This window comes from Rhinoderma darwinii, chromosome 6, assembly GCF_050947455.1.
Source record: "Rhinoderma darwinii isolate aRhiDar2 chromosome 6, aRhiDar2.hap1, whole genome shotgun sequence".
Classification (NCBI taxonomy): domain Eukaryota; kingdom Metazoa; phylum Chordata; class Amphibia; order Anura; family Rhinodermatidae; genus Rhinoderma; species Rhinoderma darwinii.
The window spans coordinates 45,261,222-45,286,400 of record NC_134692.1 but is presented as its reverse complement, the minus strand read 5'-3'; the positions used below and the strand labels follow the sequence as shown (position 1 = coordinate 45,286,400).

Sequence of the window (25,179 nt, the reverse complement as noted above, 5' to 3'; positions counted from 1 at the left end):
CGTTTTTCGCTATGTTTTTTACGACAGGTCCTGTGGATAGGGGATACATGTCTTTTGTTTAATGGCAGAGTGGGGAGATACCTCCCTGCTCTGCCGTAGTGTTCAGTGGCGTCACGCTGTAGCAGCCATAGCGGCTGCTAGCGGAGCCTCCGGCCATGGTGGGGGCCCGTGCCGGCGGGCGACACGGGCCCCCTCATGCCGCGGGCCCCGTAGCAGCCGCTACGGCTGCTAAGGCGGTAGTTACGCCACTGCCCATTGAATTCAATGGGGAAAACCTGCAACAGAAAATCAACAAAAACGCAGCACATGCTGCGGGTCAATTTATTAAAGTTTACGCTGCATTTTTTTCGGCAGCGTGGGCATGAGATTTACTAAATCTCATCCACTTTGCTGCTCCTATAAATGCGGCAGAATTTCACAATTCCGTTTAAGCGCTTAAGTACAGATTTTACCTGCTGAATTACCTGGATTTTCTGCATCAAACTCTGCAACATGTGCGTGTATTTTTTAAGGACAAAACAGGATATGTACATGTCTGCTCTTCTAGATCGAATTCTGATTTTTACAAAAAAAAAATGCATGCAAAATCTGCAGCAAATCTGCGCTGTGGAAACAAAACCTAAGGGTGGATTCATATGTGACAGATTTTGTTGCAGAAATTTCTGTGACGGAAAATTAGTTTTATTCAACTGAATGATGTTGTTTTTGTAGCAAGCACAAAATCTGTAACAAAATAACTGGAAAAAGAACAAACATAAACCACCACAAAGCAAAACACGGTGTATGTAGGCTTTCTCCTATTTTACCATATATTTTAGTAACATCTTGCCGCTGCATTTCTTCTTGGAAAAAAAATGCCACCGGAAACACAGTGTGTAAATCCAGCTTTACATGGGTGGCAATAATTTTCAGTGGCACTATTTTCAGTGGCACTACGTGGCCGGCACTATTTACCAGCCACTACATGGCTGGCACTATTTTCAAAAACAATACATGACTGGGATTATTTACAGGGGCACTATGTGGCTTGCAAGTTTTCAGGGGCACTACATTGGTGGCGTTATTTTCGGGGACACTTTTTAGGGCAATACATGTCTGGCACTTTTTAAGGGCACTACATTGCTGCCACTATTTTCAGGGGCACTACATCGGTGGCATTATTTTTGATGGCACTATACGTTGTCTGGCATTATTTGCAGTACATTACCTAGATGTCACTATTTTCAGGGGCACTACGTACTTATTGTGTGGTACTATTTTCAGGGTTCTGCCTAGGTGGCCTTATTTTCAGGGATACAACTTGTGTGCCACTTTTTTCAAAGGCATTATATTAATGGCACTATTGTTTTTGGAGGCATTATCTGTACAGTACTATTATTATCAGTATTTTATTTGATTTCAATGGGGAAGTCAAAATCTGCAACAAATAGCAAATGTTGCTATTTTTGCTGTGGAAAAGCTGCGAATTTGCAGCAACAATTGCAGGTAGGGAAAAAAAAACCATATTTCCCGTAGCAATACCTCACTGCTCCGAAGACTGTTTTCTTTAATGTAAGTCCGCAGCTGCAAATCCATCTGAAATTCTGCACCAATTAAACACGATTCGGTGAGGACTTTTGGCTGGTCTCTGTATGAATGTATTATTTGTAAAGATTAGCATATGATATATTATTATTCTGGTATAGTGTGCCCTGTGCTCCATCTAGCCATAACTTTAACCCCTTCCCGCCGCAGCCCTTTTTCAGATATTCATTTTCGTTTTTTCCTCCCCACCTTCCAAAAGCCATAACGTCTTTATTTTTCCATCTATATAGTACTATGAGGGCTTGATTTTTGCGGGGCGAGTTGTAGTTTTTCGTAGCACCATTTATTTTGCCATATAATGTACTAGGAAACGGGAAAAAAAATATTTGTGGGGTAGAAAGAAATAAAACAGCGATTCCTCCATGTTTTTTTGCGCTCCGTTTTTACGGAATTCACTGTGCAATTAAAACAACATGTTAAATTTATTCTGTTGGTCAATACGATTACGGTGATACCAAATATATATAGTTTTTTTTCTATATTTTACTACTTTTACAAGTAAAAACCTAAGCGTAAAAAAGAAAATTAATTTTGTGTCGCCAAATTCTGAGAGCCATAACTTTTGTATTTTTCCGTCGATTAAGTGGTATGAGGGCTTATTTTTTGCGAGATAAGCTGTAGATTTTAATAACACCATATTGGTGTACATGTGATGTTTTGATCACTCTTTATTTCATTTTTTGTGGGAGATTAGGTGACCAAAAAATAGAGATTCTGGCATTTACAATTTTTTTTTTACGGCGTTCACCGTGCGGGTTAAATAATGATACATTGTAATAGTTCAGACTTTTACGGACGAGGCGATACCAATTATGTTTATTTATTTTTTGACTATGCTCTAGGGTGGAAATTGGAAAAGGGGTGTTTTTTTAACGTTAATTATTATTTTTTTACATAAAAAAAAAACTTTATTTAACTAATTTTTACTTTTTTTATTAGTCTCCCTAGGGGACTTCAACCAGCGATCATTAGATCGCTTGCACGATATACTGCAATACTAATGTATTGCAGTATATCGTAATTCTGACAGGCATCTATTAAGCCCTGCTGAGGCAGGGCTTAATAGGTGCACAAAGATGGCGGACCTGGGGGCCTTCATTAGGCCCCCAGGCAGCCATAGCAACCATCACCCGCCCCGCAATTGCGTTGCGGGGGGCACAATGAGTTGTTAGAGTGGGTCGCCCCCTTTTTCTAACGATTCAAATGCTGCGGTCACTATTGACCGCAGCATTTAACGAGTTAAATGAGCGGGATCGCGCTCAAGCGCAATGCCGCTAGTTACTCTGAAGTGTCGGCTGTAACAAACAGCCGATACCGGCATCGTATGGATCGCGTTCACTCCGTGAGCCCGTTCCATACTTCCCCTACTCGACTTCGGCGTATGGATACGTTAAATGTTGGGAAGGGGTTAAAACAACTGAGAGGTTAAATAAATAACCTTTGATTAGCTCGTTACAATGGCGCCTGCCAAGTGGTGTATTAGAAAGCAAGTCAACAGTCAGTTATTAAAGCTGAGTTGTTGGAATCTGTAAAAAAAAAAAAAATTGTAAGGATCTGAGCGACTTTGAGCATGGCCTTATTGTGAAGGCTAGACGATTGGGTCATAGCATCCCCTACACTGCAAGTCTTGTGTGGTGTTCTCAGTGTTAAGCGGTCAGTACCTACCAAAAGTGGTCTAAGGAAAAACAACCTGTGAACCAGTGACAGGGTCGTGGGTGCACAAGGCTCATCCACGCGCCTAAGGAATGAAGGCTAGCTTGTCTGGTCCGATCCTATAGAGCTACTGTAGCATAAATTGCTAAAATAATTAATGCTGGCTATGACAGAAAGGTGTCAGAACACAGAGTGCATCGCAGTTTGCTGCATTTGGGGCTCTGTAGCCGCAGATTAGTCAGAGTACCCGTGCTGACCATTGTCCACCTTCAAAAGGGCTGTACATTGGGCACATGAAGATCAGACCTGGACCATGGAGCAATGGAAGAAGATGGTCTGATTAATCACGTTTTCTTTAACATCATGTAGAATGTCAGGTGCATGTGCGTCACTTACCTGGAGAAGATATGGCACCAGGATAAACTGTGGGAAGAAGGCAAGCCGGTGGAGGCAGTGTTATGCTCTAGGTCAGGCATGGGTCAGTAACTTTTAACACTCCAGCTGTTTTGAAACTACAACTGCTAGCATGCCCTGTCAGCCTGCAACTATAGTGCTGAAGGTTGCTGACCTCTGTTCTAGAATTAACACCCAGTTGTCAATGTCTTCATAAGTTTGTAGGAGGAATAGCAGAGAGAATGGCATAAAACAGGGTTCTAAGAAAATATATTCAAGAATTTTTATTTTATGGTGAATACAAGTATTTAATAAAATAGAAATGTCAGGAGAGGTGACCGGTCCTCTTTAATGTTAATTCTGATCGGTGCATTCCCAAAGAGAGCACATGACTTCTGGGGAATACAAATCATACTATGAACACAAGAAGTTTCCTAGTGTTGTTCACCACCACTCTTGAATGTTAATAACCCTGTGTAACTGGAAGGTGACGGCCTCCTTTGCTGACACAAATATAAAATGTAATGTTAGCAAAAATGTCAGAGAATCTTCATACATCCTTAATGGAATTATTTTTTTTAGTGCATTTATACCAGAAAACTGATGAAGGGCTATGTTCACATCTGTGTTCATTTTTTTTGTGGTTTTCTGTTCTGTCAAATGCCAGATTTCTTGCATGATGAACACCAACAGCACCCAACGGAACGTAGTGACTTTAATGGGTTCTGTTGGGTCTCCGTCATGGTTTCCATAATTTTACTGGAAAAAATAGCAGGATGCACTATTTTCTTTGTCCATTTCTGATCAAATCTGTGATGAAGGCTCCTAACGGAGACTCCAATGCAGATGTGAACACAGCCTTGTTACGTGACCTCCATTGACTAAATGAGAGAATAATGTCTTAGTGCCTAGGGCAGCATGAGCTTTAAATATAGCACTGTCATCAAACAATTTCACATTCTCCAGGCTCTGATATATGTTTCTAAATCACTTTTGACCTAATCTCTTCTTGACTAGGTAAAATGTTAAACTTTTTTGAATAACAGATCACATTTCATGGTTTGTGTCGCAATATTTTAAAACAAATTTCAGCAACTATGTGTATACAGTACAGTTACAGTGAAGGAAATAAGTATTTGATCCCTTGCTGATTTTGTAAGTTTGCCCACTGTCAAAGACATGAACAGTCTAGAATTTTTAGGCTAGGTTAATTTTACCAGTGAGAGATAGATTATATTTAAAAAAAAACAGAAAATCGCATTGTCAAAATTATATATATTTATTTGCATTGTGCACAGAGAAATAAGTATTTGATCCCTTTGGCAAACAAGACTTAATACTTGGTGGCAAAACCCTTGTTGGCAAGCACAGTAGTCAGACGTTTTTTGTAGTTGATGATGAGGTTTGCACACATGTTAGATGGAATTTTGGCCCACTCCTCTTTGCAGATCATCTGTAAATCATTACGATTTCGAGGCTGTTGCTTGGCAACTCGGATCTTCAGCTCCCTCCATAAGTTTTCGATGGGATTAAGGTCTGGAGACTGGCTAGGCTGCAGGATTTTAATCCATTACGGCGTAATGTGTTACCAATGGTTTTCTTGGTGACTGTGGTCCCAGCTGCCTTGAGATCATTAACAAGTTCCCCCCCCGTGTAGTTTTCAGCTGAGCTCTCACCTTCCTCAGGATCAAAGATACCCCACGAGGTGAGATTTTGCATGGAGCCCCAGATCGATGTCGATTGACAGTCATTTTGTATGTCTTCCATTTTCTTACTATTGCACCAACAGTTGTCTCACCCAGCGTCTTACTTATGGTTTTGTAGCCCATTCCAGCCTTGTGCAGGTCTATGATCTTGTCCCTGACATCCTTAGAAAGCTCTTTGGTCTTGCCCATGTTGTAGAGGTTAGAGTCAGACTGATTAATTGAGTCTGTGGACAGGAGTCTTTTATACAGGTGACCATATAAGACAGCTGTCTTTAATGCAGGCACCAAGTTGATTTGGAGCGTGTAACTGGTCTGGAGGAGGCTGAACTCTTAATGGTTGGTAGGGGATCAAATACTTATTTCTCTGTGTACAATGCAAATAAATATATATAATTTTGACAATGTGATTTTCTTTTTTTTTTTTAATATAATCTCTCTGTCACTGGTAAAATTAACCTAGCCTAAAAATTCTAGACTGTTCAGGACTTTGACAGTGGGCAAACTTACAAAATCAGCAAGGGATCAAATACTTATTTCCTCCACTGTATATATATATATATATATACCCATATGTACTTACATGTTCTATTGGTATCTATTAAAATTGTTCCTAAAAATTGTCCCTGCAGGTCTATCTGATCTGTTCCCTGGATAGGTGGATAGTGGCTTCTTTAACCTTTGGTATATGTAATATATTTTGTATGTCGTTCTGACAACTAATTCCCAAGTATTAAGAGCCATAAAAATATGTGTACTCGATTTCAGATAGATTATAGGGTTCTCCCCGATTATTTTGTTAATTTGTTTCCCTTCATTGTGTCAGTTTTCACATATGAATGACACGTTTGTAAATTGTTTCCACGCTTGCGCAGGTTACTAGGGACACGTCGCTATAGAGTTCTTTATACTCTGCGCAGCTGCATTGGTGTACGCGCTGGGGTCTGTCATGCGCAGTAGCTAGATGCACATCCTGTGACCTAGATTGAGTGACACTCACAGTAACCAATCCATAGACTGCCTTTTTGGCTGTCATGCGCAGTGGTTAGGGCAGAACGCCGAGAGAGACGACATGTTTTGATGTATCGGTGGAGCTTCTTTCATGTGGTGAGTCCCAGTTACCAGCTGTTTATTAGAATTTTTATTAATATTGTTATGGTCAATTAACTGTAAAATTAGATGTCTACGTTATTTGTGTATATATATCATGAATTTTGATACACTTTAATAATGTCCATGATTGGATTGGTTACATTTATACACTGTTAGCACTTTATACACTTTTGTATTTTGTATTTTATATCTTAATATGTTTATTCCACTAACTGAAATGGGCACCTTTATATACCTGCCTAAAATCCCTGTTTGTATTGCTTGAGAAAGGCACCAATGAGTTAGCTGAAGCGTTGAAAGGAGAATAAAGTCCACCTCTTTCGCTGAACCTGTTGGAGTGCTGCCATTCTTTGCTCTCTATATACAGCATTATGGTATACTGACGAGCAGATACTTATTTGGATAAGGCCTTATTCACACGAACGTGTTTCACGTCCGTGATACGCGCGTGAAAATCATGCGCGTTGCACGGACCTATGTAACTCGATGGGGCCGTTCAAACAGTCCGTGATTTTCACACAGCGTGTCCGCTGCGTAATACTCACGACATGTCCTATACTTGGCAGTTATTTGCGCATCATGCACCCATTGAAGTCAATGGGTGCGTGAAAACCGCGCACGGCACACGGACGCACTTCCGTTTGCCGCGCGTGCTTCGCGCTACAGTTGTTAAAGAAATTAAGTAAAAACAAAAAGCACCACATTCTTTGCAGTTTCTAACCATCAAAACCGCGTGTCATAAGGATGGCATATGCGTGAAAATCTCGCAGCCACGCACCATTCACTGATGACACACGGAACTGCAACGCGTGCAAAACGCTTCATTTTTTGCGCGCGCAAAATGCACACATTCGTGTGAATAAGGCCTAAGTGTGTCGTTTTCTATTTATCAGGTTTGTAGAGCTGCAGCATGGATAACTCTCAATTCATACAGTACTATAGGCCACTTTTTTTTATGGCTGATAGAAATGCAAATGCATTGTTTATCTTAAAAAATAATAACTGTTGTGTATATGTTTTTCTTTTTTGTTATAATAATATAAATCTGTCCCTAGGGTATGCTTTTTTTATACTGTAGTTCTTTTACTTAAAGCATATGTTCTACTTGCTGTCATTTGATGCATTTAAAGAAATGTCACATGTAGTGGCTGTGGTTTGGCCATTGTGGCATCGACTACGCTATTGATTCCGCCCAAAAAAACAGAAACCTTACGTTAAGGAGACAGATGGAAACCATTTGCAACGGAAGCATTATCATTGAAATCAATGGTAATGCAAACGGAAAGCTATGGTTTCCATTTAGTTTTCGTTTATGGGTTCCCCTGCTGGAAAGGTCTGACGGAACCCATGAACGGAAGCCTGATGCAGATGTGAACGAAGCCTATGTTTTAATTATAGCTACTCCGGCCCCCTACCGGGCTGTCACAATTTTGTTGTTCATAGTCACAATATGCACTCCCTTAGAAACCAATAAAAATATAATGAAATAAAACAATAAAGAGTGAGTGGGCATGTGCTGGTTTCATATCTGTTGTTAGGATGCAGAGCTTTACAGTCCTAACAAACTGAAAAGTCTGTGCAGCTATACTGCCATGCTACTGCAGGAAATCTTATTTCCTGACAAGCAGGGCAGAAAACTTTTTCTATTGGCTTCCCTAGAGTAAAAAGAGGATCACTATGCAGATATCTGGCTATGGGGAGAGTGACTGAGCATGCGTTTCCATTTGCACTAAGCTCATTTGGTGGACGTGCGAGCTGCTAAACACTGAACACTAGGTGGCGCCCTACAATGTAAATAAACGTCAACTCATAACTCTTCACTGGATCATTTTTTTTAATAGCATGTAAACGGCAAACATTGTTTATGTTTATGATGTTTGCAATGTATATGATATTTAATGTAGGAACAACCATTTTAAGCACACTCACCATTGGGGGTATTGACGCACAGAGTTTTATTGATGATTTGCTTAGGGACCAGGAATGCTTCTTTAAGACTGAAACCTAGAAAAAACACAAGGTAACAATAAATAATAACTGATAATCATAAATAATACCTTTTCATAGCACATTTTTCCGTTTTTCCATCGTCGCATTCAAAAAGCTATAACTTTTTTATTTTTCCGTCGACATAGCAATCTGTCTCATACTTACAACAAATGGATGACACTAGCTCTGAAGCAGAGTCTGTGCCATCTTTCCCGGGTGTCAGCTATATGTTACAGCTGACACCCTGCTGTAATGGCGGGGACCGGCGTTAGCTCTGATCCCCACCATTAACCCCTTAAATGTAGCGGTTGAAAGCGATCGCTGCATTGAAGGTGTTTGCAGCTAATCGCCACCCCAGAAACGGAAATCCGGGAGCTGACACCCTGACACCCTGCTGTAATGGCAGGAACCGGAACTAGCTCCGATTCCTGCCATTAACCCCTTAAATGCAGCAATTTGAAGCGATCACTGCATCTTAACGGTTTGTAGCATATAGGCAGCCCTTCCATGCCATCGCTAGGCTGCCGACAGCTGCTATGGCAACAGGAGGCCTAACAATGACCTCCTGGCCTGCCATTACGGAAGCCGATTAGGCCCCACCCAGAGACGGAGCCCAATTGGCTTGCTGTCAGCAAACGACTGACAGATCTAATACATTGCATTACATAGGTAGTGCAATGTATCAGAAAATAAATCAGTCAGTTGCACCTTCAAGTCCACAAGTGGACTGAAATAAAGTTGTCAAAAATACAATAAAAGTTTCAATTAATAAAATAAAACACAATCACACTTTTTCCTTTATGAAGTCCTTTATTATTGAAAAAAATATATAGACCATACATATTTGTTATCGCTGCGACCATAACGACCTGAACTATAAAATTATTATGTTATTTATCCTGTGCGGTAAATGCCATAAAAAAAAACCCCTAAAAATCAATGCAAGATTTTCTGTTTTTGGTCACTTTGCCTTCTAAAAATTAGTATAAAAGTGATCAAAAAGTCGCATGTATCCAAAAATGGCACCTATAAAAACTATAGCTCGTCTCACAAAAAAAAATCCTCATACAGCTCCATCGACAAAATAATTAAAAGGTTATGGTTTTATGTAAAACATATGAAAGCTCTAGAAATTTGGTATTGACAGAATCGTACAGACCTGCAGAGTTAAGTTGACATGTGATTTATAACGCATGGTGAACGCTGTATAAAAAAAACCCCTAAAAACATCTATGCCAGAATTGTCGGTCACCTTGCCTCCCACAAAATAGGATATAAAGTGATCAAAAAGTCTCATGTATCCCAAAATTGTACCAATGCAAACGAAGGCTCGTCCCACAAAAAAACTAACAATGGCGTCCTGCTCTGCTATTACGGAAGTCAATTAGGCCCGCCTGGAGGTGAAGCCTACTCGGTTTGCTGTCAGTGAACGACTGACAGATCTAATACATTGCACTTCATACAGTGGATATAAAAACCTACACTTTGCTTCTGAGCCATGTGCTTCAGTACATTAGCACACTAGGTCCACATGTGGGATATTTCTAAAAACTGAAGAATCTGTGCAATAAATATTGAGTTGCGTTTCCCTGGTAAAACCTTCTGTGTTACAGAAAAAAATAGATTAAATATGAATTTCTGGAAAAAATCTTAAATTTGTAAATTTCACCTCTACTTTGCTTTAATTCTTGTGAAATGCATAAAGGGTTAAGAAACTTTCTAAATGCTGCTTTGAATACTTTGAGGGGTACAGTTTTTAAAATGTGGTGATTTATGGGAATTTGTATTGTATGGGCCCCTCAAAGCCACTTCACAAATGAACTGGCCCCTGTAAAAATAGCCTTTTGAAATTTTCTTGAAAATGTAAGACATTTCTGATAAAGTTCTATACCTTGTAACATCCTAGAAAAATAAAAGGATGGTCCAAAAATTATGCCTATCTAAAGTAGACATATGGAAAGTGTTAATTAGCAACTATTTTGTGTGGTATTACTATATGTTTTACAAGTAGATACATTCAAATTTAGAAAAATGCAAATATTTGAAATTTTGTCACTAATTTTTGGTGTTTTTCACAATTAAATACTGAATGTATCGACCAAATGTTACCACTAACATAAAGTACGATGTGTCACGAGGAAAAAATTTCAGAATCGGATGGATAGGTAAAAACATTCCAAAGTTATTACCACATAAACATGACACGTCAGATCTGAAAAATAAGGCTCTGTCAGGAAGGTCAAAAGTGGCTGCAGTGGGAAGGGGTTAAAGATCAAACATCCAAATATCAAATTGATAAAATAGAGTTTTATACATTTTTACAAATTCGCTCTTTTCTTAGAAAACTCCCGAACCCATTATTAACACAACCTCAAATAGCATCTAGATACTTGCACCACCAGATAAAATTACATAGAGTCATTAACACTTTTTAATCATTATAAACGTCTCCCCTACAATTTTAAACATTACCACATATTTCCAAATGGCACCGAGACCTAAACAAACATTTTCCAGAAAAACAATGGATGAAAGTGTACAACATTCCTTGCTTGAACTTGATGGACATGTGTCTTTTTTCAACCGTACTAATTATTTAACATAATGCTCAAGTTGAACTCTTGTTCTAGCCATTATGAACCATATTACCAAATATTATACAGGTGGTACCACACCCCATACAGTCTATCCAAAATCTACTCCAATGTTTCTGCCAAATGCTGGAGGGGATGTGGACAAGTAAGCACTTCATTGCACATTTTTTAACTCTGTCAATTCAACTAAGCAAAATTGTATCTTTACACCATAAAGGGGTTTTACACTCGGCGATTATCGCGCAGACGAGCATTCATATAACGCTTGTTGCCGATAATTGCCCTGTGTAAAAAGGGCAGCCATCAGCAGATGAACGAGCAAACGCTCGATCATCTGCTGGTCGTATAGTTTTAAAAGACTAAAATATTATCATTTTCGGCAACACATCTCCCTGTGTAAACAGGGAGACGCACTGCCGATATGATAATAATGTATGGGGACGAGCGATCGGAGTAACGACCGCTCGTCCAGCTCCGTGTGACAGGAGCACACGAGTGCCGATCAATGATGTCTCATTGATCGGCGCTTGCTGCAGCGGCCGAATATCGGCAGGTGTAAAAGGCAATTAAGATTGGATTGCTAGGCTTGGGAATTGATACAATGCGGCGCTGGCCCTTTGAGGCCGGGCACGAGCGTGCACCCTACAGGACACAGCGGACCAGCGCGGAAGTGAGCCCTGGTGTCTCCAGGGGAGGAGATGCGTGCCAGCGCTCACAGATCCATGGCTACGGCCGCCGGGGGGTGAATAATCCCCGCGGTCCTCGGCCATGAATGCTATATAAAGTAAGACCTAAATATGAGATGTCTTGTGATTCCACACAAATTGGTATTTGGATTGAAGAAAATGGAGAGAAGATAGCTGCAAATGGAGAGGGAGGATCTGAGACTTTTGTGGGTTGAGTTTGTATAGAGAGATTCAGCCAAAGTTAAATATGCACACAATTGCAGCTTCCAAATAAGATTCCGGATTAGATAGAGATAAGATCACATCATCCGCATATAGAGTTATACTATGGGTTCTACAACCTACTTTTATTCCATGGACATCTTTATGCAATCTAAGTAGGTGGGCTAGTGGTTCCATCGAAAGGACAAACATGAGGGTGATAGGGGGCATCACTGATGAGTACCGTTAAAGGATTTGGAAATCATTAGATAGGACTCCTTTAGTATAAACCTTTGTGGAGGGACCAGTGTACAGGGCTTGTATTGCCGTTAGTTTGTCACCTGCGAAACCCATGGTTTTGAGGGCAGAGAAGACGTATGACCATGAAATGCGGTCAAACGCTTTCTCTGCATCGAACGCCAACATTACCGCGGGGATGCATCGTTTATCAATGTGATTAAGTAAACCTGCCACTCTCCTAGTATTATCCGACGCTTGCCTTCCCATGACAAACCCTACCTGGTCATCTTGTATTAGGAAGGGCAGCAACGGGGCCAATCTAGTTGCTATCAGTTTGGCATAGAGTTTCAGGTCTGTGTTTAACAGGGAAATAGGTTTGAAGTTTTGTGGTAGGTCAGCAGACTTGCCTGGCTTTGGCAAAGTAATTACTAGCGCCAATTGGTTTTCCTTAGGAAGGGAACCAGAGGACTGTGCCGATTGAAAAAAATCTACATAGGAAGGGAGTAAGGATTCCTTGGAGGGATTTATAATAGGTATTAGTCAGGGCGTCCGGACCAGGTGACATTCCCTGCATCAATTTAAGTATAATATTTGCAATTTCTTCCGCTGTTATTGGGGCATTGAGAGTGGCTAGCTGATTAGTCAAAAGTTTAGATAAAGGAATACTATCTAGGAACGTTTGGACATCAGATTGAGTTGGATGGGACGTGAATGGATCATCTTTGAGATTATACAGAGAAGCGTAGAAGTCCCTAAATCGGTTGGCAATATCTCTGGGGTGTGTTATCTGTTCGTGTGTATTAGGATCTTTAAGAAAGAGGATTCTCGATTTTTGGTGCTGGTTTTTAAGGCGGGCAGCCAATAGTTTACCAGCTTTATTATTTTGAGAATAATATCTCGTTTGGGTTTTAGGCAGATTTTTCTCATATTCTGACACCAAACTAAGACGTAGCTCTTGGCTTAAGTAAGTCAAATCATCAGCCTGCTGTAATGATGGGGCAGATTTGTTTAACAATTCAAACTTACGAATTTGTTCCGTGAGGGCGGTGATTGTAGCCAGATGCTGTTTCTTAACTATATGGCCAGTACGGATCAGGGATCCCCTCATGAACGCTTTGTGAGCATTCCAGAGTGTATTAATGTGTATGTCTTCTGTGTCATTAATTTTAAAATATTCCTCAAGGTCCCTAACCAGGTCTTTTTTATATTTAGGGTGAGAGAGTAGAAAGGGATTGCATCTACACAGGTAAGTGAGATTTGTATTGTTATGTTCTTCTAAGGATATGTTCAATGCGGCATGGTCTGACCATTTAATATCTTCAATAGTCGAATGATTCGTGAGGAGTAGCAGGTCTTTGTCTACAAGGAACATGTCAATTCGTGAATAACTGTTATGAGAACATGAGTAATAGGAAAAATCTTTCTCAGTGCCATGGCGTACTCTCCAGACGTCATATAAATCTTTAGACCAGACTAAAGTACGTAAGGAGGTTTGGGCATACCTATTACCAGAGGTGGAGTCCAATAATGGGTCCATAACTGTATTAAAATATCCACATAGCAGAAGTTTTCATCTCTATATTTATGAATGGTCCTAAATAATTTATGTAGAAAGCGGACTTGGAGCCTATTTACCACGGTGTATTTTACATTGTTGATCAGACAACCCAACAAGATATAACGACCATTGGGATGTATACATACGTAAAGCTGTTGAAAAGCTACCGTATCTCTGACAGCCAACAGAACGCCCCTAGATTTAGTCTTGAAGTGCGACTGGAAAATATGTGGGAAGGAATGACATTTGATGCAGTGAGCATCTTTCAAAAGGAGGGGGGTCTCCTGGGCACAGAAGATATCGCAGGACAGGGATTTAGTCTCTGTCCACATAAAGGCTCCCATTTGAGGAGTATTGAGCCCATTAACATTTACAGATGTTAATTTAAGAATCATTTTTGAAAGTAGTGGTGTGCGGTTGGTTAATCAGGTAATACCAAATAATTCAGATACAGTTATAACAATTTGGCTATCTAGGGGGCAATCTGCAGAAAGAAGTCGACTGAGAGTGTGGTCATTGAACAAAATACCGGTTAAAATGGGAGCACTAAGAGACAAAGTGTGTAACATGAACGTGAACATAAACATAGCAATGAAAGAGATAGGGCTGTCATCCATATCATGAAAATAACACAAAACAAACAGCAACAGCCATATATCAGGTTTAGTGGGGAAAAAGTCAGTCAGAGGTTGAACCAAGATGGCCGCCCTAGGCACCTTGGTAATTTGAGAGCACCTTAATGAAAAGGAGTTGAAGTAGCTCTGGATCCATTCATCCATTTACTGAATGGGTTATCGTGTCATCAACGGCGTGGAGATTTGTGACGAGTCACCTTCTGCCAGTCTCCTCTAAGGTGTTGTGGAGGGTGGGTCAGAGGTTTGGCCAGGAGTGTAACTTTGATATCCCATTGATGGAATAGAGCTGTGCCTTCAGCCGGAGATCCGATGATGTGAAGGGCATTGTGGTGTGTAAAACGAGATAGAAGTTATCGAGGCACTCACCGGATAATCAACAAACTTCTTTATTTCTGGATCTCGGTCAGGATGTGGAATTAGCCTACGGCCGTTTCACATGCGTACACGCTTCCTCAAGGCCTTGAGGAAGCGTGTACGCACGTGAAACGGCCATAGGCTAATTCCACATCCTGACCGAGATCCAGAAATAAAGAAGTTTGTTGATTATCCGGTGAGTGCCTCGATATCTTCTATCTCGTTTTATTCAAGCTATATTGTGCTGTACTGATCGATGAGCACCCGCAGGCAACTTGGCTGCTATAATCAGCAAAGATAAGAAAACCATTTGATACACTCCGTTCATGCAAGTGTTTCTGGTTCAGCAGTGCCAGCCGTTTTTTCCTTCTTCCTATTTATGAGGTATTGTGGTGTGTGACCAGCAACTTGACCAAAAAACCCCATCTGTATAGGATATTGTGTTCCCGGAGAGCTAGCGTGATGGGGGCCAATTGCCTGTGCATTTATAATATCACCGCCAAAAGACCGATATCATCCGGAATTGCGTTGGTATCAGCTGTTTTTTTCTGGTAAAAGCCATAAGACGTTCCTTATATGAAAGAAATGTATGCATGCCAGAACATCACGTGGGACATCAGCCGCCAGGTGTTTGGGTCTGGGGACCTGATGTATCCTGTCAATAATTAAGTCCCTCGGGGAACAATCTGGCAGCAAGTTTTTAAGGAAGTCTTGCGCATATCTATTAAGGTCTTGCAGGATAATTTCTTCCGGTATACCCCAAAGTTTAATGTTGTTACGTCTTGACCTGTCCTCCATGTCAGCCAATTTAGCCTTGATTTGAGTGAGCTCATCTTCTAGATCGTAGTGTGCATCTATAAGCTTGTTGTGGGAGGAAGTAATTTCACCCATTTTGGTTTCTAGATGTTGGACTCTGTGTTCCACCTCATGGACTGAGGCTGTTAAAGGGTTAATGAGCCCCGCCAGACCAGCCTGTAAGGACTGGTGCAAGACTTGAAGCATAGTCTTCATGGTCAGTTCCGTGAGCGGATTGGAGGATGAAGGCAAGTGCCCTAAAATGTCGCACTATCCCATCTAGGTGAGGTATTTGAGGAACCTGGGTGAGTCTCATCTGCTGCTGCATCTCTGCTGACCCTTCACCAGGGAGACACCTCCGTGGGCGAGCATGCCATTCAGTTTCGTACCCTGGAGGCTGAGCTGTCCTGAAACAATGAGGCCTTGGTGGCTACATTCTGGCAGGGACTGTCTTTCGAGATTAAAGACGAGCTTGCCGCTCATGATCTGCCACCGACCCTGGATGACCTCATACTTCTCGCCACCCGGATTGACATGAGGAGCGATCCCAAGAGTTTTGGTGGCAGAGAGGACTTCCCAGGCTGGCTCTTACTTTCCGGCAATCCCTGTTGCCCTCACCCGTTGTTCCACCAGAGTAGCCTATGCAGCTGGACCGGCTCAAATTATCTGTCCAGGAAAAACAATGCAGACGCACTTTGGGACTTTGTCTGTATTGAGGCCTCGGAGGCCATGTTGTACGTTTGTGCCCTCAGAAGCCAAAGAACTCCAAATGCCTAGGATTGGTTGGACAACCCTAGGCGATACAGCGCTAAATAGAAAACTCTCTTCAAAACTATCCATCCCCGTGACCATAGTGTCCAGCGAAAAGATGCCCCCGGGTATCTGCCTATCTGGACTCTGGATCCGCAGCTAACTTCATCCAAAAGGACCTAGTGGATCTTCTCCAGTTGCCCACAGTCCCTCTGGAGACGTCTTTGGCTGTTGCCTCAGTGAATGGACTGCCTCTGCCCAATACAATTGTATCTGAGACCAAACCATTGAAGCTTCAAGTTGGAGCCCTTCATTCGGAGCTAATTTCATTTTTGTCCTGCCCAAAGCCATCAGCTGCTTGGCCTGCCTTGGCTTCGACTACATGCCCCAGTTCTGGACTGGAATTTCGGAGAGGTTCTCCAATGGGGCTCCAAGTGTCTCAATCGCCTGCAGATCCATCCGGCCCAGCCTCCTCTGCCTCAGTGATTGGCAGGATTATCTCCTCATTACTCTCAGTTTGCGGATGTCTTCAGCAAGGAGGCTGAGACGCTGCCCCTACACCGGGCTTATGACTGCCCTATTGAACTGGTTCCTAATGCGTCCCCTACTCGTGGACGGGTATACCCTCTGTCCTTGCCAGAGACTCAGTCTATGTCTGCCTATATCAGAGACAATCTGGAGAGGGGTTTCATACAAAAATCCTCCTCCCCAGCCGGGGCCCGGTTCTTCTTTGTCAAGAAGAAAGATGGATCTCTTAGGCCTTGCATCGACCACCGGGGCCTCAATCAATTGATGATGGTCAAGAATAAATATCCATTGCCACTAATTTCCGAACTATTTGACCGCATACGAGAAGCCAAGATTTCCTCTAAACTAGACCTGCGTGGGGCTTACAGCTTGATCCGGATCCGCCGTGGTGACGAATGGAGGATGGCATTCAACACCTGAGATGGGCACTATGAATACCTTGTGATGCCCTTTGGTCTGTGTAACGCTTCCGCGGTCTTTCAAGAGTTCGTCAATGAATTCTTCCGAGATCTCCCCTATGTCTGTGTTGTGGTCTATCCCAATAACATTTAGATTTTTTTCTCCAGATCCGATGACTCATCAGAGACATGTCCGTCAAGTTCTGCTGCGATTAAGGGAGACTCGCCTGTATGCCAAGCTGGAGGAGAAGTGTGTGTTTGAGAATTCTCTACCCTTCTTGGGCTACATCATCTCGTATCAAGGCCTCAAGTTGGATCCTGAGAAGGTAAAGTCTGTCGTGGAATGGCCATGTCCTCAAGGCTTGAGTTCCATACAGCATTTTTTGGGATTCGCTAACTTCTATCGGCAGTTTATCCCAAACGTCCCTTCACTGACAGCTCCCATCTCTACCCTTACCAATAAAGTTATGAACGCCAAGGTGTGGACTCCAGAGGCAGAATCTGCATTTTAATAGTCTTATGAGTGCCTTCACATAAGCCTCAACCCTCCATCATCCTGATGTATCTCAACAGCTTTCGATGGAGGTGGACATCTCCTCTGTTGGTGCAGGTGCACTTCTGTTCCAGAGAGGTTCCAAAAGGAAGACAGTGGTATGTGGCTATTATTCTAGACTTTTTTCTCCCGCAGAGCGCAATTACTCTATTGGGGATCGGGAGTTACTGGCCATCAAATTGGCTCTGGAGGAGTGGCGACATCTACTAGAGGGCGCAGCTCACACCATCCTGTTATATACCGGCCACAAGAAACTCACTTATCTCCAGTCGGCCCAACGGCTGAACCCCCGTCAAGCCAGGTGGTTGCTGTTCTTCGCCCGGTTCCAGTTTGTGCTCCATTAACCTCCTGCTGACAAATATGTGAGGGCCAAAGCCTTGTCCAGGTTATTCGAGACAGAGGACACTGTGGAGTCTCTGCAAGGTATCATTGATACGTCCTGTATTATTTTTGTAAATCCTCTGCAAGTTAGAGACATCCCTCTCGACTTGACCATTGGACTGGGGATGGTAGGCTAAGAAAACGTCCAACTTCACATTTAGGAGTTTACAGAGGGCTCTCCAGAATTTCGAGGTAAACTGAACCCCCTGATCAGACACAATATCAAGAGGCAAGCCATGCAGGCGGAAAATGTGCTGGATGAAGAGATTAGCCAGTCGAGAAGCAGAAGGTAGGCCGGTCAGCGGAACAAAATGAGCCATTTTCGCGAACCGGTCCACCACCACCCAGACCATATTGCATCCAATAGAGGAAGGAAGGTCTGTGCCAAAGTCCCTTGCTATATGCTGCCAGGGAGCATTGGGCACAGGCAGAGGTTGGAGCAGACCAGCAGGCTTGGAGTGAGCAACCTTGTTGGCAGTACACACAGTGCAGGACGAGACAAATGACACAATATCTTTGGGCAGCGTGGGCCACCAGAAATGACGGGCAATCAGATCTTGGGTTTTACGAGCACCAGCGTGCCCAGCCAGTTTGGAGCTGTGCCCCCAGCGAAGAATTCTCCTTCTGTCTGCCAGGCGCACAAAAGTCCTCCCCGGAGGATTAACCAAATCATGGAGAATTATCTACAACACTTCATCTCCATGCAGCATGATGACTGGGTACAGCTTCTTTCTTGGGCCGAGTTCTCATACAACAACCACACAAGTGAGTCCATTGCTTCTACACCGTTCTTCATTGTCCATGGCCAACATCCACAAAATACTCTTCCTGTTTCAGCTAAGTAACAGGTGCCCGCAGCTGACTCTGCATTCAGGGACTTTCTACAGATCTGACATCGAACCCAGTTCTCCATTCTCCTGGCGGTCGACCGCATGAAGCGAAAGGCGGATACTAGAAGAAGAGAGCTGCCTCAGTATCCTCCGGGTTCCAAACTCTGGCTGTCCTCAAGGAATATTCGTCTAAAGGTACCTTCATACAAGTTTGCTCCCAGGTTCCACGGACTCTTTCAGATCCTACAGCAACCCTGTCTCCTACAAGCTTCGGCTGCCTCCTACCCTCAGAATCCCCAACTCCTTTCATGAGTCCCTCCTAAAGCCTGTGGTCTTCAACCGCTACACAAAAACGCCTAGCTCTGCAGTTGCTCCCAGCAGTTCTTCTGATGTATTTGAGGTTAAGGAGATCCTGGACTTCAATAAAGTAGGAGGAAGAACTTTTTATTTGGTGGATTGGAAGAGGTTTGGTCCAGAGGAGAGGTCCTGGGAGCCGGAAGAGAACCTCAGTGCCCCTGCCCTCATTAAGAAGTTCCTCTCTCGCTCTGGCCCCAAGGAAGAAGATGGGGCATGAGAGAGGAATACTGTAGCATCCATGGCAGCGGACCGTAGGGATTACTCACCCCCCGATGGCCGCAGTCATGGATCTGTTAGTTCTGTCCCGCATCTCCTCCCCTGGAGACGCCAGCGCTCACTTCCGCTCTAGTCCGCTGTGTACCGTAGGGTGCACGGGCACGCTCGTGCCCGGCCTTAAAGGCCCAGCGTGCGCACATTGGAATTATCATGAATTAGCCCATGATCACCCTGGACTATAAGAATGGCCCTGCCCCTTTTCTCATTGTCTGAGGGTTGTTGTGTTTTCCTATGTTAGTCTTGCAAATGGCCCCTTATTGTTATCCAGTTCCCATTGTTCCTGTGCCCTGCTACCTGTACCCTGTATCCCGTGCTATTTGTTTCTGTGCCTTAAACCTGTTGGAGTCGTGTAGCAGCAAAGTGGGTGAGATTTAGTAAATCTCATGCCCACGCTGTGGAAAAAAAACTCAGCGTAAATGGCAATAAATTGACCTGCGATGCGGAATTTAATTCTGCAGTGTGATAAACCAGTTTTTGGGGATGTAATATTCTTAATTTTCATGTTGTGAATCAATCTCCCATGCCATCAATAAAAGGGAGGGGTGTTATGAGATATATTTGTTTTAAAACCCATGCATCAGGTAAATCTCCCTGACTTTTGGGGATAATCAGGATGTCCTTTTCCAGAGACATAATCAAATTAGTTTGCATGTCGACACAACGACTAAATTTGTCTCTGTGGGGCTCCCATCACACCTGGGTGCTAATAAAGTCAATGCTTTGGAAGCCAGACAGCCAGACTCAAGTACCCACATGTCTACAGAAATGTCTGTATGAGATCAAAGAAATATAATGCATCAAAGCCCCCCTGTCATAATTCATCTTGTATATAACCCAGCTAGGTGTATATGATCCAGGAACTCAGACGCTCCTTGGGTCTCAAGCGCAGGGATTCTCGTCCATGAGAAACCCCAAAACTGAATGTTGGTTAAAATTATTAATATTTCATAGTCATGTTTGGTATGCCAAGGTTGGTAAATACAGTGAAGGAAATAAGTATTTGATCCCTTGCTGATTTTGTAAGTTTGCCCACTGTCAAAGATATGAACAGTCTAGAATTTTTAGGCTAGGTTAATTTTACCAGTGAGAGATAGATTTTATTTAAAAAAAAACAGAAAATCACATAGTCAAAATTATATATATATATATATATATATATATATATATATATATATATATATATATATATATATATATATATATATATATTTGCATTGTGCACAGAGAAATAAGTATTTGATCCCTTACCAACCATTAAGAGTTCAGCCTCCTACAGACCAGTTACACGCTCCAAATCAACTTGGTGCCTGCATTAAAGACAGCTGTCTTAAATGGTCACCTGTATAAAAGACTCCTGTCCACAGACTCAATTAATCAGTCTGACTCTAACCTCTACAACATGGGCAAGACCAAAGAGCTTTCTAAGGATGTCAGGGACAAGATCATAGACCTGCACAAGGCTGGAATGGGCTACAAAACCATAAGTAAGACGCTGGGTGAGAAGGAGACAACTGTTGGTGCAATAGTAAGAAAATGGAAGACATACAAAATGACTGTCAATCGACATCGATCTGGGGCTCCATGCAAAATCTCACCTCGTGGGGTATCCTTGATCCTGAGGAAGGTGAGAGCTCAGCCGAAAACTACACGGGGGGGGGGGGACTTGTTAATGATCTCAAGGCAGCTGGGACCACAGTCACCAAGAAAACCATTGGTAACAAATTACGCTGTAATGGATTAAAATCCTGCAGTGCCCGCAAGGTCCCCCTGCTCAAGAAGGCACATGTACAGGCCCGTCTGAAGTTTGCAAATGAACACCTGGATGATTCTGAGAGTGATTGGGAGAAGGTGCTGTGGTCAGATGAGACTAAAATTTAGCTCTTTGGCATTAACTCAACTCGCCGTGTTTGGAGGAAGAGAAATGCTGCCTATGACCCAAAGAACACCATCCCCACTGTCAAGCATGGAGGTGGAAACATTATGTTTTGGGGGTGTTTCTCTGCTAAGGGCACAGGACTACTTCACCGCATCAATGGGAGAATGGATGGAGCCATGTACTGTCAAATCCTGAGTGACAACCTCCTTCCCTCCACCAGGACATTAAAAATGGCTCGTGGCTGGGTCTTCCAGCACAACAATGAACCGAAACATACAGCCAAGGCAACAAAGGAGTGGCTCAAAAAGAAGCACATTAAGGTCATGGAGTGGCCTTGCCAGTCTCCAGACCTTAATCCCATCGAAAACTTATGGAGGGAGCTGAAGATCCGAGTTGCCAAGCAACAGCCTCGAAATCTTAATGATTTACAGATGATCTGCAAAGAGGAGTGGGCCAAAATTCCATCTAACATGTGTGCAAACCTCATCATCAACTACAAAAAACATCTGACTACTGTGCTTGCCAACAAGGGTTTTGCCACCAAGTATTAAGTCTTGTTTGCCAAAGGGATCAAATACTTATTTCTCTGTGCACAATGCAAATAAATATCTATAATTTTGACAATGTGATTTTCTGTTTTTTTTTTTTTATATATAATCTATCTCTCACTGGTAAAATTAACCTAGCCTAAAAATTCTAGACTGTTCATGTCTTTGACAGTGGGCAAACTTACAAAATCAGCAAGGGATCAAATACTTATTTCCTTCACTGTATATGCCCGGGAATTTGTCGGATATAGTATCTTGCTAGGAGATTCATATAAGGAGATATGACCGATTAGAATTGTGTCCGGCAACTTTCCCTGTTTTGTATGTAATTAGCCATCCTCCTCCCACCTGACCAGGAGGAGGGGTGAGGGGTCTTGTTTGAACCCTGTATAATGGCATACCAAGAAATACACAGTATCAGACCACAGGAGATGCGACCACATTGCAGTTCTGTCCACCTTCAAGCTGTTCTCCTCAGCGGGATCTCTAACCTATCAAATATGTAAGAGGTCTGTTATTCTTTGCTTTATTCCCTTTTATTTTGTAACTGTTTTGTTTATATGTATGTTGTGTTTTTTAGTTCATCATTTTTGTAACCTTAAAATTAATAAGTTTGTTCCTTGCTGCCCCAAACCTACCCACAAGCTCGAAGAGGAAAAGCATAACCTGTTGAATGCTATTTAGATTGTGGGTGCCTGTGTGAGCGTGTGCGTTACCAGGAGGAGGCTCTTGTCGACCTAAATGTATCGACTAAATTTTACCACTAACTTAAAGTACAATGTGTCACGAGAAAACAATCTCAGAATCTCTTAGATAGGTAAAAGCATTCCAAAGTTATTGCCACATAAAGTGACACGTCAGATTTGAAAAATAAGGCTCTGTCAGGAGGGTCAAAAGTGACTGCAGCGGGAAGGGGTTAAACCAACAACAAACATACTGTAAAAGATGTTTATATGTCCAGACTGTAATTTTACTTAATAATATACAAATGATTAAAAGAGAAAACAACCGTTATGCACAGAGCTGGTCAACATATTGAAAATGAAGGAGCATTCATACACAGACACAAACCCCTTTAAGGACATGTCTCATTTTGGCTTTGAGCACCCAGCAGATTATTTGGTTTTAACCTCTCTTACGTAACTGTGTGAGGTTGTCACGAAGGGTCTGTGGACTCACTGGGTCGTACCGCCTTGGCGGTAAGGCGCTGGCCAACAGGGAGCAGGTGAGGGTCTATAGTTCTATAGGTACCTGTGGCAGCTCAGACAGCAGCAGGGCAGGCTTGGCTGGGACTTAGGTAGCAGGCGGACGTCAGGCGAGGTGAAGCAGGTCAGACGTGAATGAAGCATGGCATGACTTTGGCACAGCTCAGTGCTAGACCAGGAAGGTATGATTGCTAGGAACAGGAACTGGAAACAGGTATAGGTACAGGGACAGGGAATGGAACAGGGACTGGAACAGGGACAGGAACAGGAAACACATTAGGAGGCCATCACATAGACAAACTATAGGGAAAACAACAACGCTCAGGCATAGAACTAGGGGGCTGGACCCCTCTTATAGTCCAGGGTACTCACGGGTCAAAGTTGGTCCATGAAGTCCGGTGCGCACGCTGCCCCTTTAAGAGCGGGCACGAGCGTGCGCGCGCACCCTACGGGATCCGGCAGAGGTGAGTGTACGCGAGCGCTGGCGTCTCCTGAGGAGGAGACTGGGGCCAGCACTTGCCAACTCGTGGCTGCGGCTGTCAGGGGGAGGTTGAAGCTGACAGCCCGCAGCCACGGACATTACAGAGGTCTTGAGTCTTGCATTTCAATATTTATGTTTTTTTGTATAATTTTTATGTACGTACAATTTTTTGTTTTATATATATATATATATATATATATATATATATATACACACATATATATATATATGTATATATAGTTTAACCCTTTCGCTGTCAGAAATCTTTTCACACATTTGACAAACGGCAATATGACTTGAATTATAAAATATGTAGTCATATTATAACCCTATAACCATGTACTGTATTTCCTTAAACTTAGGGGAGGAAGCAGGAAGGGCCTAAGAGAAGGAGCATGGGGGGGGCCTCATTTTAGGTAACAGTGGCTGTTTGAAGAGAGGGAGCCTAACCTGCAGACCCTAAAGAGCAAGGGGGCATATGGAGGAAAAGCAGCCGGCTATTATCAGGTCTGTAGCGTCCATTGCCGCGGGCCGTCCGGTTTACTTACCTCTCGATGCCCACAGCCATGGATCTGTGAGCGCTGGTCCCCATCTCCTTCCTAGGAGATACCAGTGCTCACTTCCGCTCCGGTCCGCTGTGTCCAGTAGGGTGCGCATGCACGCTCGTGTCCACTCTTAAAGGGCCTGCGTGCGCACATGAAACAATCATCATCATCAACTCACATGATTTCCTGGACTATAAGAAGGCCTCTGCCCTTCTGATCCTTGCCTGAGCGTTGTTTGTCATATCCTAGTTTGTCTAAGCAAATGGTTTCCTAGTGTTTTCCAGTTCCAGTGTTCCCTGTTCCTGTGTCCCGTATCCTGTATCCCGTGCTATCTTGTTCTAGTGCCTTGCTGTGCTGTAGTCGTGCTGTGCTTTATCTACACCTGTCCTGCTGCTCCACGCCTGACATCTACTCACTGCCTGGTCCAAGCCGAGCCTGCCTTGCTACTGTCCGAGCTGCCACAGGTACCTTATACGAACTGTGGACTGTGACCTGTGCCCTGTTGGACAGTTGCCATACCGCCAAGGCGGTACGGCCCAGTGGGTCCACAAACCCAACGTGACAAAGTCTGAGTAAGTAAGCCTTTTGCCCTACCACTTAGCTAGGTCCCAAGTAAGTACCCTCAAACAAAGCGATGGCCTGTTTGGAGCTTAAACACTTCATCCTCTTCCTGTAGTGAGATTTCTGAGGGATTTCCTCTGCGTTTAGGTTGCCTGTCATGACACATGGCATCTCCTATGCAGTTGGCACAGCTCCAACCAAAATGGACTGGCTCTGGGAGCAATTAAACTGGCCTTGTTGAAACTAACTCCACAGGAAAAGGCAGTGTACCAAGGCTATTGTACGTCTTATTAATACAGGAGTGGCATCACCAGTGCAAGGACACTACCACATCATTCTCCCAGCACTATACTTGAAGGGGAAGGCGCTTCAACTGAATATGTTGGATGGAG

The 25,179-nt window shown here is 43.0% G+C and overlaps 1 protein-coding gene across 2 annotated transcripts in view; it reads right to left on the bottom strand.

Annotated features, from left to right (window-relative positions):
- MREG (melanoregulin) overlaps nucleotides 1-25,179 on the bottom strand; it is a 68,259-nt gene that overhangs the window by 34,019 nt on the left and 9,061 nt on the right. For both annotated transcript variants that reach the window (XM_075829631.1, XM_075829632.1), the window contains exon 2: nucleotides 8,376-8,450. In XM_075829631.1, coding sequence (XP_075685746.1) covers nucleotides 8,376-8,450 — 75 coding nt within the window. The remainder of the gene's footprint in view (nucleotides 1-8,375; nucleotides 8,451-25,179) is intronic.